The sequence below is a fragment of the Saimiri boliviensis genome, chromosome 1 (genome assembly GCF_048565385.1).
Source record: "Saimiri boliviensis isolate mSaiBol1 chromosome 1, mSaiBol1.pri, whole genome shotgun sequence".
Classification (NCBI taxonomy): domain Eukaryota; kingdom Metazoa; phylum Chordata; class Mammalia; order Primates; family Cebidae; genus Saimiri; species Saimiri boliviensis.
Window position 1 is genome coordinate 234553662 of NC_133449.1, and position 15966 is coordinate 234569627.

A 15966-nucleotide genomic window follows, 5' to 3' on the forward strand; every position below is an offset into this window, starting at 1 on the left:
CCAACCAACCAACGGAGCTATGTACGTAGTCCATTTCTAGGCAAGTTCATCTAGGTGGGGCTTTAGGTAGATTTGACTCACAAAGGAGGCAGACAGAGCGGGTCAAGGAGGTGTCTATAATGTGCGTTGGTGACTGCCTTGATGAGCTCCCCCACACCTTGCCACAGGCTACAGAAACATGTTTTAAAAAGACGTATTCAAATAGCTACACATTTCCACCTCCCATCTTTTCAGCACCTATCTCTGGAGTCTGCAGTGTTTCCATCTGTCTGGTCTTTGCTTCAGAACCTGGGTGCTTCTTGCCTGCACTCTCCTAACCTCGCAGCCGCCGCCCCCTGCCCCCCGCCTCCGGCTCTCCATACGTAGTTCTTGCCATAAATTGATCCGGGCTGTCTATGTGAAGCAGCCACAAGCCTAGACACTGCATTAAAAATATATATAGTTAAAGGTTCGTGGTGAGGCTGCCGAGTTAATGCTAACAAAGGACTTCAGAGGGCACTGTCTTTCTTCCTTTGTAAGGAGCAAAATTTCTCGGCGCAAATACCAGGAGGGAACAAGGGTAAAGGACAGTAAATTAAAATGAAGAACTGACAGTCTCGGTTTTAGTAGTCTGGATTCTGGAAGTGCCAGGTGGAGCCTCCTAAGCCAGTTTAAACCGCTCCTGCGCTTAGTATTTTAAAGCAAGCTGGGAGGCGAAGCGCGAGGGCGCGGGGAAGCGGGGACCCGGGGACGGAATAAACTCTGTCGAGGGCCCCTCACTCTCGAGATGCAGAGCTGGGACATTGTTGCTAAGTGACCTCGACCCAGGCAATTCACATCTCCCTGGGCATCGGTTCCCCGCCTGTAAAACAAGGGGGCTGGACCGGTCATCTATCCGGTTTATTGACTTAATTCCAAATACCGAATAAAAAACAGGCATCTTAACTCCCAGTGGAAAGACAAGTCTCTAGTTGCAAAGATCAAAAAATGATTCGTAAAAGTGATCACCCCACGCAAGATTATTTTTCGAATCGCCTTCCTTTCTCCTGCCACGGGGGGCTATATTAAACGTGTGTGCGCTGGGCCATTTCTTTACTGAACTCCAAACAAACACCAGCGAGCGATCAAAAGCAGAAGAGGGTGATGGAGGCTTTATCTCTAGGAGAGGAGGCGGCGTGGCTGCTGCTTTGAGTTCACTTTGAATCAAGCGGCCGCGGCGATTGGCTGAAAAGCACGTGGTGCGCTCCCCGCAGGACAGCGCCCGGGCTGCCGCCGCAGTCGCCTGGCTTAGGGCAGAGTCCAGCCACGAGTGCCGCACCCACTGGGGAGTGGGGAGGAAGGATACATGGGAAATGCCTGGGGCTGGAGTCTCTTTGGCTCTCTGCCAGCAAGGAAGTTAAACATCCTGGCTTGCTCAAGCCAAGTGTCCCCAAAGTGTCCAGACTTTTGCCCTTGCATTGCCACTATCTCTCCCCACTCTAAGTGTCTTACCCAAGGCGCTATCTGTGTCGGGTGCCCAGGGCCCGTCTTGGGGATACCCAGGTCGCCCCTTGCGGCCCTTTCCAGAGCATCTCGCGGACTCTGGCATCACCGAGCTCACAGCCCCGGGCTGCGCTCCCCTAAGGTGGGTCCCTCAGATCCGGGGCTGTCCATTAACCAGGCTGGCCCAGAGAAGCGAAGACACTTGGACTCGGGAAAACTTATTTTATTTTCGGTTCCCCGGGCTGCAGCTGCCAGCGGCTGAGAGAGCGCGTCCGCTTTGTCTCTCTGCACTCCCCGCAGCCCCCCTCTCCCGCTTCCTCTCTCGATTAACTCCCCCGACACGCTCTTCCCCAGCTCCTCTCCTCCTCCCACTCCTTCTCCTCCTCTTCCTCCTCCTACACCGCGGGCCGCGCAAATGCGCTTCCTCCCTCCCCCGGTGTCGCTCTCTTTGCATACGCGCCCCCTCCCCTCCCCGCCGCGCCACTTATAGCGGGGCGCGCGGCGGCGGGGCGCAGACTGCTCTGGCAGCCGGAGAGGAGGCGGTGCGGCGGTGGCGCTGTGGAGAGTCCAGACGCCTGGCGGCCGCCGGCGCAATCAACGCTTTCTAGCTCCCTCCCCCGAGCGCACAACCCACCTCCTTCTGCGGCGCCTGCAGTGGCAGGCTTGCTCTCCGCTCCGGAGACGCGCTCCGGGAGACGCTCTGCGGGTCCTGGGCACAGGGTCCGCGGCGTGGGGACTAGAGGCAGAGGCGAACGCCAGCGGTAGTCGGTCCGCGAGCCAGCGTTCGGCGCGCAGTCCTCTCCCCGGCCGGCGCTCCTTGCGCGCTCCTTACGCCCGGGCAGTCGCCACCGCTCCCCGGGGCTGAGCGATCGGTTCGTCGCCTCCCGCCCGTGACCGACGCTAGAACTCAGTTGTGCGCTGCGGCCAGTCGCCACTGCTGTAAGTTTCCCCCACTGCCCCGGACCTGTTGCAGGCGCTGCGGGTTTCAGGGGCTGCTTCGGCTGCTGGAGTGTATTCGCCAGGGGTGAGCGTGCTCCCGGCAGCCGGGCGCTTCGACTTAGGCCAAGGGGAGGTGTTCTCGGTGAGAACACGGTGCCCTCCTCTGCCCTCCCACAGCAGGCAGGAGCCGGGCATCGCCGGAGGGGTCGACCGGTTCCCCTCCGCGGTGCAGTGTCCAGGGCGAGCCGCTGGGGAAGCGAGGAGCCGAACTAAGGATACAGTCAGCCTCCCTCCTCCGCGGAAAGCAGCTCTTTCCTGGGGGTGAATGTCGCGTTGTGTCTCTCCCCTCAGCCTCCAGGGACTAGCGCGCGGGTTGGTTGGCCCACGTTGCGCCCTCCTAGGCTCGGAGGAAAGTTGGGGCTACGCACAGACAGCCTTAGTGCGGGCATGTTCACTGCGGCGGAAATATCTACAGAGAATGAATGAAAACTGCTTTCTGAAAAACTAGTTTCTTTATCTGTCGAGTAGCATTATTAGTTACAAAGGATAGGAATCGGTGGGCGGGGTGGAGATGAAACACTGAGTTTATCCATATGCAGTCTGGTGTCGGAGGCACCGCCAGCCTCTTAAATAGCGTTGCAAGTGTTAATAAAAAGACTCCGGCAAGAAGCTATTTTTGTTAACAAGATCTTTATAATGTTCTATTGTTACCGACAATATAAATGTCCAGACAAGAAATCTGCCTAGTTTCTCTTTTGATTGGATTGAGATCAGGTTCAAAACCTGGAGAAGCGTGCGGGGTGCTAAGCATTGGAGGCAGAGAGCCTGAATTAGGAGCATGAAGTGAACTGAAGTTACTGCAACTGAAGCCCTTTTGATGTTCACAGTAATAGCAGCCCTTTTCCCTGTCTTCTTTGTAGACGCAGGTTAAGTATATGTGTGCATGCAAATGTGATTTCTCTGGGGCCTTAAAAATGTTCGAAAGATGATTGATTTTATGTTGAAGGTGTGTTCAGTGACTTGTATACATGGTTTCTGCTGATACTTTGATGTTTGCACAGTTTTAAACCAGAAAGCAATTATTTCCCCTTGGGTTTCCAAGTTTACTTTTTATTTTAATCAAACATTGTTGCAAGAATGTTGATTGTGATTTTGACTGTGACTTGCTTTTCCATCTGGGTGGTATCCAAGATGACAGGCTAGGCTCTTCCTTCTGGCTTGATGGGCTAACCTGGAATATACAGGAGCATAAACACAGGATGCAGAGAGATGTAGATCCTATGTCCTGAGGTCTTCTCAACAAATTGTTTTCTTAGGTTTAAGTAAGTCTGTTTGTGAAGGTTGTTTTGCAGCATCCTGAATCTAATGTTCAGGGAAATGTGTTCTGGGCCCAGCACGATTCCAGCTCAATCTGCAAGCATTTTGGTGCTTGTGCACTTAGTTGCAGGGAGCCTCATTCTTCCTTCAGTCAGGGCTGCATTTGCCCTTAGCCTGAGAGGCGGCAGCTTCTTCATAGGAGCATGTAGACAGTCTTTTGAGGTTTAGGCTTAACATCTTCCTCCAAATACTTCAGATTGAATGTACTAATCAAAATAACAACCATAGTGGCGGAGCGTTGAGAATGCAAATGAGTGTTTTAACTCTTTGGAAACCTGATGCATTCCCATAGGTTCGTTCATATGGTCATTCTCCAGAACACAGCATTGGTTAGACTGGCGTAGACAGTAGAAGCTTAGCTTGAGGTGGGAGTGAGGCTGGCTCCTCACCATTTTTCATATCCCAAGTCACTGTGGAGGTTACTAGCTGCTTTGTAAAGACCTTCTAACACTGGAGCTCTAGGACTCTGTTGCTTCCTTTCTTCCACTAAGCCATGTTTACTAACATCATAAAAAGTTACATTCCAAAAAGAAAGGAAAACCAGTTGCATCACCTAATGGTATGAGGCGTTATGTGTCATGCCCCTGCCTTTGTGGTTTGCTGTGGTGTCTCACAATGGGGTTCACATCTGGTTGGGGAGGTGGCAGGTTAGCATTTTAGCCCATGAATCTGCGGCAAACCATTCATTTGCATTTATTAATAATTTTTAGAATATAAATGTAAAAAAGATCTGAATGGTTAAAGGAAACAGTTTCAGCTGTGCTCTAAGGACTGGCTGTCTGTGTCTAGAACAGATACTGTAACCAGCCACACAGTTTACCCTCTGGGGATAAACAGAGGGATAAACAGCTTCTTTAGGAATCCTTGGGTAGGCAGGTTCTTGAGGACTTCATTCCTTTGAAGTAACGGAGGGGTAATATAAAAGAAAAAGATGAAGGCGTGTAATTCAGTTTTTGAAGATGGATGACAGGGATTTCCTATGTCGCTACCCTACTGTTTTCTTAGTGAAGAAAACCAAAAGATAGCATTCGATTCTGCCGTAATTTCAGTTTAGATACCAAGTGAAAGCACTGTAGCCGGCAAATAAATTCTGGGGTGGCCCTAAATTAACAGCTGGCAAAATACACACACACACACACACACACACACACACACACACACACACGTATTTTTTGATTGAAATAAAGCAGTGTTTGCATTTTGAACGCCCTCTCTGCAGGTTCTCATTTGCAGGTACATAGGAACAGTGCAGTCTTGGTGATGCACTATTTAATCAAAAGACAGGGGCGAATCTTTTGTTCTTGCAACTGGTTTCCCAAAAATTGATATAAGGCAGGAAGAACAGAAAACAGTAGTCATGAGTATGCTACTCAAAATATTCTTCTTTTTATGTGCCAAATTCTCACATGAGAGGCTGTCCAGAGCAAGACAGGTAGTTGGTGATTATGGCCAGAATTTATTCTGTGTTTTGACTAAAGCCTGCTGATCAATATATGGTTATGTTCAAATTGGAATGCTTTTAGTAGTCTTCAGTGGTAGAGCTTTCTGGTTAGAAATTAATCTTTAAATTGGGAGGCTGAGGCAGGAGGATCAGGTGAGGCCAGGAGTTCGAGACCCTGTCTCTACAAAAAAAAAAAAAATACAAAAAATTATCTGGGTTTGGTGGTGCACACCTGTAGTGCCAGCTACTTGGAAGGCTGAGGCAGCAGGACCACCTGAGTCCAGGAGTTCGAGGCTGCAATGAACTGTGATTGCACCACTGCACTCAAACCCGGGTGACAGAGTGAGACTTGGTCTCAAACATATGTATAAAATGAAATACATTAATCTGTAACATTTAAATAAAGGTCTGATCATTGCAGAATTTGGTCTTACATTTCCCATTTACTGTATGTGCTGGATCTTACCAAAGGAATTCTTAATAGAATTAATTATTAGGTGTTTGTTTTATGCATGGCTTTATGTTGCATGGGGCATGAAAGCCGGTTCCCATTCTCTGGCATTATGAGAGCAGGAGACCTGGCATTTGAAGTGGCCTGCAGTGAATCAGCTAGACTAGGACAGGGAGCCGTGAGAATGAGACATCACTTCTCCTGGATTTTGCTGACTTACATTCTAAAAGACTTCAATGGCCTGAAAGTTGGCAGTCAGGTTTTCCAAGATGAACCTGCTTTTTATGCAGTGATTTTTTTTTTTTTTTTTTTTAAACAGTGTGGAGTTCAAATAGTTCAACAGTATTCCAGTGAATAGCTTTCCTTCTGGGTAGTTGTCTCTGGCTTTGTCCTGGAATAGCCATACACTATTCTGGAATAGTAAGTGGCATGGCAACAACAAAGCGTTCTGGGTTTTGCCCCAAGCCATTGTTGCTTTTGTTCTGCTGTTCCGAACGTCAGGAGCATAATTTTCAATGTATTATTGTTATTATTATTTTTAGGAGTGGAAGCAAAATGTCAGTCAGCGTGCATGAGAACCGCAAGTCCAGGGCCAGCAGCGGCTCCATTAACATCTATCTGTTTCACAAGTCCTCCTACGCTGACAGCGTCCTCACTCACCTGAATCTTTTACGCCAGCAGCGTCTCTTCACTGACGTCCTTCTCCATGCCGGAAATAGGACCTTCCCTTGCCACCGGGCAGTGCTGGCTGCATGCAGCCGCTACTTTGAGGCCATGTTTAGTGGTGGCCTGAAAGAGAGCCAGGACAGTGAGGTCAACTTTGACAATTCCATCCACCCAGAAGTCTTGGAGCTGCTGCTTGACTATGCGTACTCCTCTCGGGTCATCATCAATGAAGAAAATGCAGAATCACTCCTGGAAGCTGGTGACATGCTGGAATTTCAAGACATCCGGGATGCATGTGCAGAGTTCCTGGAAAAGAACCTGCATCCCACCAACTGCCTGGGCATGCTGCTGCTGTCCGATGCGCACCAGTGCACCAAGCTGTACGAACTGTCCTGGAGAATGTGTCTCAGCAACTTCCAGACCATCAGGAAGAATGAAGATTTCCTCCAGCTGCCCCAGGACATGGTAGTGCAACTCTTGTCCAGTGAAGAGCTGGAGACAGAAGACGAAAGGCTTGTGTACGAGTCTGCAATTAACTGGATCAGCTATGACCTGAAGAAGCGCTATTGCTACCTCCCAGAACTGTTGCAGACGGTAAGGCTGGCACTTCTGCCAGCCATCTATCTCATGGAGAATGTGGCCATGGAGGAACTCATCACCAAGCAGAGAAAGAGTAAGGAAATCGTGGAAGAGGCCATCAGGTGCAAACTGAAAATCCTGCAGAATGATGGTGTCGTAACCAGCCTCTGTGCCCGACCTCGGAAAACCGGCCATGCCCTCTTCCTTCTGGGAGGACAGACCTTCATGTGTGATAAGCTGTATCTGGTAGACCAGAAGGCCAAAGAAATCATTCCCAAGGCTGACATTCCCAGCCCAAGAAAAGAGTTCAGTGCATGTGCGATTGGCTGTAAAGTGTACATTACCGGGGGGCGGGGGTCTGAAAATGGGGTCTCGAAAGATGTCTGGGTTTATGATACCCTGCACGAGGAGTGGTCCAAAGCTGCCCCCATGCTGGTGGCCAGGTTTGGCCATGGCTCTGCTGAACTGAAGCACTGCCTGTATGTGGTTGGGGGGCACACGGCCGCAACTGGCTGCCTCCCAGCCTCCCCCTCAGTCTCTCTAAAGCAGGTAGAACATTATGACCCCACAACCAACAAGTGGACCATGGTGGCCCCACTCCGAGAAGGCGTTAGCAACGCCGCAGTAGTGAGTGCCAAACTCAAGTTGTTTGCTTTCGGAGGTACCAGTGTCAGTCATGACAAGCTCCCCAAGGTTCAGTGTTATGATCAGTGTGAAAACAGGTGGACTGTACCGGCCACCTGTCCCCAGCCCTGGCGTTACACAGCCGCAGCTGTGCTGGGGAACCAGATTTTTATCATGGGGGGCGATACAGAGTTCTCTGCCTGCTCTGCTTATAAATTCAACAGTGAGACTTACCAGTGGACCAAGGTGGGAGATGTGACAGCAAAGCGCATGAGCTGCCATGCTGTGGCCTCCGGAAACAAACTCTACGTGGTTGGAGGATACTTTGGCATTCAGCGATGCAAGACTTTGGACTGCTACGATCCAACGTTGGATGTGTGGAACAGCATCACCACTGTCCCCTACTCGCTGATTCCTACTGCATTTGTCAGCACCTGGAAACATCTGCCTTCTTAAATGCAGTACACTCGAGACAAAGTGAGCACGAGGTAAGAAGTTTAGCTGTAGATATCAGTATGCATATCATTAGGCTATTGCATAAGTTCAGTACATGGTGTGAGATCTGTGAGAGACTGTAGTGCAGAGGCCCTACCAAAGCTGTAGAAATAAGAGAGCTGGTGCCCCCAGAACTTACCCACTCGTGTTGATCACAGCCTCAGCCCCCGCATGGCATTAGCCAGTGGTTCTCAGCTTTTACTGAGCCTCAGAATCTCCTGAAGAGCTTTTCAAAAACTGTGCATCCCAGAGACTTCGTTTCATTTGGTCTGGATGGGGTCCAAGCATCAGTATTTTTAGGAAGTTTCCCGATGATTCCAATGCACAACCAGGTTGAGAACCCCCTGACCTCTGTTAAGAATGGTAGCTAATGTTGATTGAGCCCTCACGTGTTCTTGGAGCATTGCCACGTGTTTCCCATGGATCATCTCATTCTATCCTCACAACAACCCTGTGGGGAATTATTACCAGCTTCATTTTGTAGATGAAGAAACTTCATGCATTAAGGAGGGTAAGCTGCCCGAGTTAGCAGAGCTTAGTAAGTGGTGGAGCTGGTCAGGAAGCCAACGCAGGGGGTCTGGCTCCAGGGCATAAGCGCTGGAGCATCATGCTGCACTGCCACTGAATAAACTTGGGCTTTACGTGCATGACGCCAATGCCATCCCAGGTGATACTTCGTTTACATTCAGATTTTTCTTCCCAAAACTCTTTCTGGAATGAATAGGGTTTAAAAAAATGTATTGCTCAAATTCATTCCTAGTTTATTCTCTCCAAAATTATTAGCTCATTTTAAATGTTTTTCTTAAAAAAGAATAGCGCCCTTTATGGCGTTTATGATCTTAGAGATAAATCTATATCTGTCTTTGTAAAAGGTTGCACGTAATAGCAGAAATTTGTGCAGATAATACCCAGCCACCTAAACTTCCCTGACTATGGCCTTTCAGAATTAATCAGTCAGGCTGCCCCTATTGTCAAGGCTAACAAAAGTTGTATTTCTGTGTCATGCATCTGAGTACATAATAGTTGTCGTCTGTGTATTTAAGAGTGTATAATACTCTGGGTTCAAATAATTGATAGGCCTGCACAGTTCAGAGTTCGCAAAGCTCATGGCCACTTTGCTGCTAAGCATTTTTAGGACTGGCCCCAGGAATCATTTAGGCGTGTGTCAGTGTAGCCCAGCGCACACAGAATGTGTTGATTTGTTTTGGTGATTTATGGGCTTATTACTGATAATAAGAGAAGAAAGTAACTGCTTTGGAGGAACTGCAATGAAAACAAACTCATTTACTTGGGAACTTTTGGCTCTGTTTTCCCTAGTACGTTTCACACCTTTGAAGGGGACTTCAAAGGGAGAGAAGGGGAATCTAGGCGCAGTAGCAAGCTAAGCAAAGAGGGGTTTCCTCTCATGGGCCTTTGCTTTCCCCATCTCTTACAGCTCATTTAGAAACATCATTAAACCTGGCCTCACTCTCCCATTTCAGCTTGCTATTTTTTTCACTTCTTCAGTTATCTTTTCCACCCTTACTACAGTTAGCAGAGTTCTGAGTTATGTCACACTTTCTTGGAATGAGACTCCTTCAGAACAGCAGGAACAGTCAGACACCACCTCTGGGGAACAGCTGGGCTAACAGCATCCCACACCAAACTGGTTTTTGTAGCCTTGCTGGCCTCTCAGTGATCTTGAACAAACAAATGCTCTGCAAGTGGTTATTTCATTTTTGATATGAATGCGTGACTCACCTCTAAAGCAGGTTTAAAGAACCTCCCAGGCAAAAAGCATCAATTAACAGCACACTTAATTGCGTGTTAGTCCAGAACTGAGTATATTTGCACAGAGAGCCATAAAAATTGCTACCAGCGTGGTGGTACATAAAAAATGACAATGGGTAGGCTGGCTGGCATCCTTGGAACAAGGTAAGGAAATGGAAGCAGAAAGGGGAGAGAAGCCACATGTGTGTTCTGGCCCTCGTTTTAAGTTCTAGACCTTCCTGAGTTTTAGATTGCTTCTCTGTCAAATGAGTGGTTTGGGCTATAATGCCCCTGTGACTGTCCCAACTCAGACTTGGGTCAATTGATAAAGGAGTGGGGTTAAAAGAGGCAAAAATGCCTAGCCCGGTGCTTGGCGTGTAGTAATCGGCGTAGACCCTAACTTACTCTGAGATAATGGCAGTGGAATTAGCTTTATGTGTGGTAGGAAAATGAGGTTTCTTTGACTATTATCTGCTTGTTGTCTTTAGACTTCATTTTTGGTTCCTCCTCTGTCAGCCCAGAGTGAGCATGTTGGCAAATGCTTGACTTCACCCTACCCCTAGTATTTGAACTGAATCATACCCTTCTGGTCCCTGGGAAACAGAGCCAGTAAAGTGTTAAGTTATACGCAAAATAACATCCTCTTCACCCTTGGCACTACCAGTGAGAGACCCAAGCACATAAAAACTAAATTTGACAGGGCCAGGTTTGCTGTGTAAACGCCTGATCAAAGCTGCTCTTTGAATTTCCGACAGGGAGAATGTTGGTTAAAATGTCTACAGTTTACTGCACAAGATAGTGCTAAAACATTTAAGGGGGTTGGAGTGCCTTAAAGGGCTGGGTAGGTAGGTATCAGTCCCAAACTACAAATTCCTCTGCCCTCCAAATGTAGGTGCTAACTGAATTAATAGAGTGTTTAACAGAAAGTTTCCCTTGGTCTTAAAGCTCATCCACCAAGGAGGTTTGATCTGTCTCCTGCTGCTCTGTCAGTGGGTGGGAAGGGCAAAAAGGAAATTACTTTGATTATCCTCTGTTTTCATGGTACTGTGTGGCCTCAGCCTAACCTGGGCTTTGCTTTGCTTTGTTTCTGCTCTGGAATTTTTTTTTTTTTTTTTTTTTTTTGGTGCATGTCCTTTTTTTTTTTTTTTTCCCTGTTTGAATATAAAGGTTTTTGTTTGTTTTTTTGGTGTGTATCTTTTTTTTTTTTTTTTCTGTTTCAAATACGCAGTGTCTTGAAATTTTATTTTATTACAAGATACATTCTTTTGGCCTAATGTTGATGCACAGGTTACAAGGAGGTGGAAGTGAGGCAGTTACACTGTAGTCTAAGGAATGCCTTGAAAGCTTGAATCACTGTTAGGAAACCGCCAGAAGAAACAACTCATGAAATGAATCAGCTTCCGAACACACAAAAGCAAAGCGGGAAGAATTCAGTGCAAATCATGAGTGGCCCCTCCAGAATTCCCTTTGTCTGTACTTAGAGTTACAGCAATAGGGATACAAAAGCCCTCTGCAAAATTTCCCCAGATGAAATCGGAAATAAATAAATGGGAAGGGTGAGCAGTGTGAGGAAATGCAAAGTCTATGAAATGTGTAGGCTTTGTGGTTACAGCACTTTGAACTGATATTCATACTTGATGTAGGTAAATTCTGTAGCATGGGCACACCGTAGCTGCTGGCACCTAAGTGTGGACTAATGAACTTTGAGAATAAACTCCAACCTTGCGCTGTTGAGGCCTGATACATCATTGTGTGAAAGGAAGCGACACTGATTTCTGCCATAAGGGATAGCAGAGATGCATTTAAATAAGAGGATTCGTATGTCTGCCTCCTAGGTGGTGAATAAAGTTAATTTGGAGTCTTTCATGGTCCGTGGGCCAACGAGGGTTTGCACGGGAATCTCCCTTCTTTTGACCTCTTAGTGATCACTTTATAGTGGCTCTGTTTAACCATAGAAAGAAATTTTATGAATGTTGGAAGCAGAAGATAGCAACTCATAATTGCACCTAGACATATAGGTTTGGATTGGAACACACGTATATGCTTAGGAAAGAAGTGAAGGTCCTTTACCAGGCTGGCCATCAGCGGGGATGCATACATGCGCATGTGTGTGCCTTTAAGGCAAGTACATTACATATCTTTGCACAGTTCCTACTGAACATGTAAGACCTTTGGAAGCAGTATTGTCCTGTTCCATCCCAAGTTTAATTTTTAAAACAGTTTTGTGGCTAATAAAAATCTTAAAACGATGGCATCACACAAATCCTTCATGCTTTTTTTGTTTTGTTTTTTTCGTTTCCTTCTATTTCAGCTCACTCCATCACTCAATGAGAGAATATGAGATTTCTACTTTGGAAAGGCCAAGTTTAATGAAGAGAAAAAAAGGAAAAGAAGTTGCAAGACTTGAATACAATCTGCTGCACCTTGTAAATGCTCTAACTGGACATGAAGGAAGGGGGCGAGGGAGGGGGGTGGGATTTTTGGTGCAAGTAGCACATGGTTTAAATATGAATGAACGAACCTGTGATCTAGTCCTTGTCTTGTAATTGTGGATTAATGTCAACGTTAATCAGCCCCTCAAAGGGAGAGAAAAGCTGGACCTTTTCCCTTGCTGTACCATATTCAGCATTTGATTTCCATGGGCTCCGCCATTTATGTGTAAAATTTGAAATGGTTGTCACCTCTCTCTGAGGAGCGAGCTTGAAGCCTCCACACCAGCTGCTGCTGGAGATTCAGAGCCCAACTGTGGGTCCAAGAGGGAAGCTGGCTGAAGAATGAGGACCACTGGACTCTCCGTTAATCTCTAAGGGGTCTGCTCCCCAGGAACGTTTCCGAACAATGGGGACTTTGTTGGTAGCCATTTGGTAGATGTTCTTTTCTATTTATAAGTGACTTTAAACTTTCCCTTGGCTGTTAAGAAGTTTGTTATAGATATAGCTATTTATTGTTCGATGCCTGCATGCTGAAACAATGCCTACAGCTGTCTTCACATGTATGGACGTGTGTGAATGGTTGTATGTTTTGCACATTTTGTGGCTGTTGAGATGTGCTTTGCTGCACAAACATGAAAAATTTTGAGTTACAATTTGGAGTATAACTGGAGGGTGGGTTGGGGAGGGGTGGATTTTTAAAATGTCAAGACAGGGAAGGATGACAAAATGGAAATTTCAGTGACATCCTAGAGGTAGAGAAACCGTGGAGATCACTTTTCTCAGACTCACCAACTTTTTTTTTTTTTTTTTTTTTTTTTTTTGAGATGGAGTTTCGCTCTTGTTACCCAGGCCGGAGTGCAATGGCGCGATCTCGGCTCACTGCAACCTCCGCCTCCTGGGCTCAGGCAATTCTCCTGCCTCAGCCTCCTGAGTAGCTGGGACTACAGGCACGTGCCACCATGCCCAGCTAATTTTTTTTTGTATTTTTAGTAGAGACGGGGTTTCACTATGTTGACCAGGATGGTCTCGATCTCTCGACCTCGTGATCCACCTGCCTCGGCCTCCCAAAGTGCTGGGATTACAGGCTTGAGCCACCGCGCCCGGCCGACTCACCAACTTTTAATGGGATTTCATGGAGTTTGGTTGTGCTGATGGGGTACGGGGAGGCTTCTTTCTGCCCTTTTCCCCCTTCCCATCTGATTTACTTAATTCAGTCTCAGCTGCTGAAATCTGGAAAGGACCAAATTGCTTTACAGTTTTTTTTTCTTTGTGTAATATCCTGAAATCCTGGAAAATTCTATGGAATAGGTCTGTATATAGGGTACAGGTAAAGGCATCGTCCAAAGTTTATTTATTTATTTATTACCCTATAAGAATGCTTTGCCATAACCACAGTTAATGGGGAAAAACGGAAGTGTCACAGATGTAAATTAAATCACCAGATTTACTTGACCTGAACTGGTCCTCTTCTTGCCATATGATTTAGCAAGTTCTAGAAGGTCGCCAAGACAATAATCACATTGGCACAATGTACGCTTTAGTGCTCACCCTTAGGCAGATCTCTTTTTAAAAACTCTTTGGTGCACAAGTAACACATTTGGCCACAAAACACCAAAGAATTGTCTGCAGTGGCCCCTATTGAGAAGTTTTCCGGTAGAGTTGGAAATCAGTTGTGAATACATTCTTTGCTAGTTGGAGTGCTTGTTTACTGAGCATGTGCCGCCCTAGGTATTAGTGCTAGTCTCAAATAGGTGCTTCCCCTGTGGTGCGGGGGACGCCTAAAGTTTGCAACTCAAACTGCTTTCATTGATGTTTCTCACATTGCTGTATTTTAGAAAATAGGGGTTAAGACTGATAACAACCTTTTACCTTGTGACCGTGTTTGCATTGTCTAATGACAGATAAATCCTTAACATTTCTCTCCACCTTAGTACTTTAGACTAGATTGTGCTTGTCTGTCCATGCCGTGAATGAGTGGGCTGTAGTTGGGCCAAAATAAATGAGCCGTTGGAAGAAAAGAATCACAGTACTTTCCAGCAGTCAGTCCCTTGGTTCCTAGATGTGTTCAGAGCAATGCAAATGTCTAGTTGTCCCCCAGTGGGCATAGTCAGTGTCGTTTATATCGTAGCAGTTACAGCGCTGTAGTTTATGATGCAAATCTGCCAAGAGAGATGTATGTGTCACTGCATGGCTTCTGAAAGCAGGATGCATTTTCTGCAGCTGTTTCAAAGTCGGGGTCTGTCCTTGAATCCTCTCTTAATTACTGTGTGTGAGCCAGGGAGAGCCGTGTTAAGCGTTAGGCCCCCAGCCTGCAGGGAACTTTCTGGACTCCCGCTCTTTGAATTGATGTAGGCATTTGGTCTCACTACTTGACCATTCTCACCCAGTGAAACGTCCCACACTTTGAAGCAAATACAATTCACAGCACAGTACACACAAAAACCTTGGCATAAGACAGAGAAGGTTCTTCTTATTTTGTGGGCTGGTTGCTGTAGAAACATGTAACAAAGGGCAGCCCTCCACTTCTGGTAGAATTGTGTAGCCCCTTTTCTCTGGGCTTGACACCTGTCTTGAATAAGAGTGATTAGAGCCGCGTAATATCCCTCTCTTGGCTATTGACTATGTGGTTCACGTACAAAACTCTGTAAGTTGAAGGAAAATGTTCATGTTCATATGTACTTGTTTGCTATGACTACATTTTGAGGTTTTGTAAAACTGTTATTTTTTTTTTCACAATGTGAAACTGAAGGTCAATAAATTATTAGAGATTTTCTCTTCATTATGTGTGTGGGTCTTTATTTGGATACATAATTTGAGCCTTTTCTCGTTTGTCCAAAGAAGGATCATTTCAGGTATTTCGAACATGTTTTATTTCACCATTTAGTGATATTTACAAAGGTAATTTTGCATATTAAATAAAACTTGTTGACCATTAGAGTATCTCTAAGCAAAGCAAAATACCTCATTTATGGGTTATCCATAGCTGGGAATCTAACGAGTCACACACCATGCCATATTAAGACAGCATACTTCATAATAGAAGGAATTTAGTTTTTTGAAATCCTCAACGTGGGTTATATTTTGATAGAAAGCTGTTGGAGAAGGAGCTGGACTTCAATCCTCTTTTCATCTGCTGACATCCGCTTTAGAAATCATTTAAAGTGGAAAGATACGCGTATTATTTCTGTACTGGTACAGAAAAGCACAAGCTTAACTCCCTCAGGGACACTTAGCTTCTTCCAAGCTGATGGCTGTCCTAGCTGGCTCTGCATACGGCCAGTTGAAGCCTCCTGCCCCCACCTCATGATAGCTTCATGTCACACTGAGATGCCCTTTATCACTTGGATTGGACTCCTTATTGTTTCAGTGTGCAGAGCAAGGTTGGGCATAACCTTTTCTGGGTAGAATAAATATTACCTAATTGGAACTCTAGGAGCGCTCACAAGTAGGCATAATGCAATTACAGACTTTGGACTTTGACCAAGATGCCGGAGCAGACGCCTTGGGTTCGACAGGAGGATCATTTGGTTCTGTGCTGTGTGAAGCTGGTCTAGAGCCAGGCCTTTGGGGACCAGTGTCAGTCCTCAGATTCCAAGTGCACGATGTTGAAGACCCATGGAAACCCTGTTGATGACACCATATGTATGGCACCAAATGATAGGGAATTAGGGAAGGTTAGTTAGGAGTTGATGGATGGGATTTAGACTCAGGAAAAAGTCTTGATGTTAATCCCTAGAGGGGTTGAGAATGGT

The 15966-nt window shown here is 46.3% G+C and overlaps 1 protein-coding gene across 1 annotated transcript; it reads left to right on the forward strand.

Moving 5' to 3' along the window:
- The first annotated feature begins 1967 nt into the window (after positions 1-1967).
- Positions 1968-14993, forward strand: ENC1 (ectodermal-neural cortex 1). The gene is made up of 3 exons (XM_003920849.3): positions 1968-2400; positions 6212-8026; positions 12094-14993. The coding sequence occupies exon 2, from the start codon at positions 6225-6227 to the stop codon at positions 7992-7994; it is 1770 nt and encodes a 589-aa protein (XP_003920898.1). The 5' UTR covers positions 1968-2400; positions 6212-6224; the 3' UTR covers positions 7995-8026; positions 12094-14993.
- Positions 14994-15966: the final 973 nt, after the last annotated feature.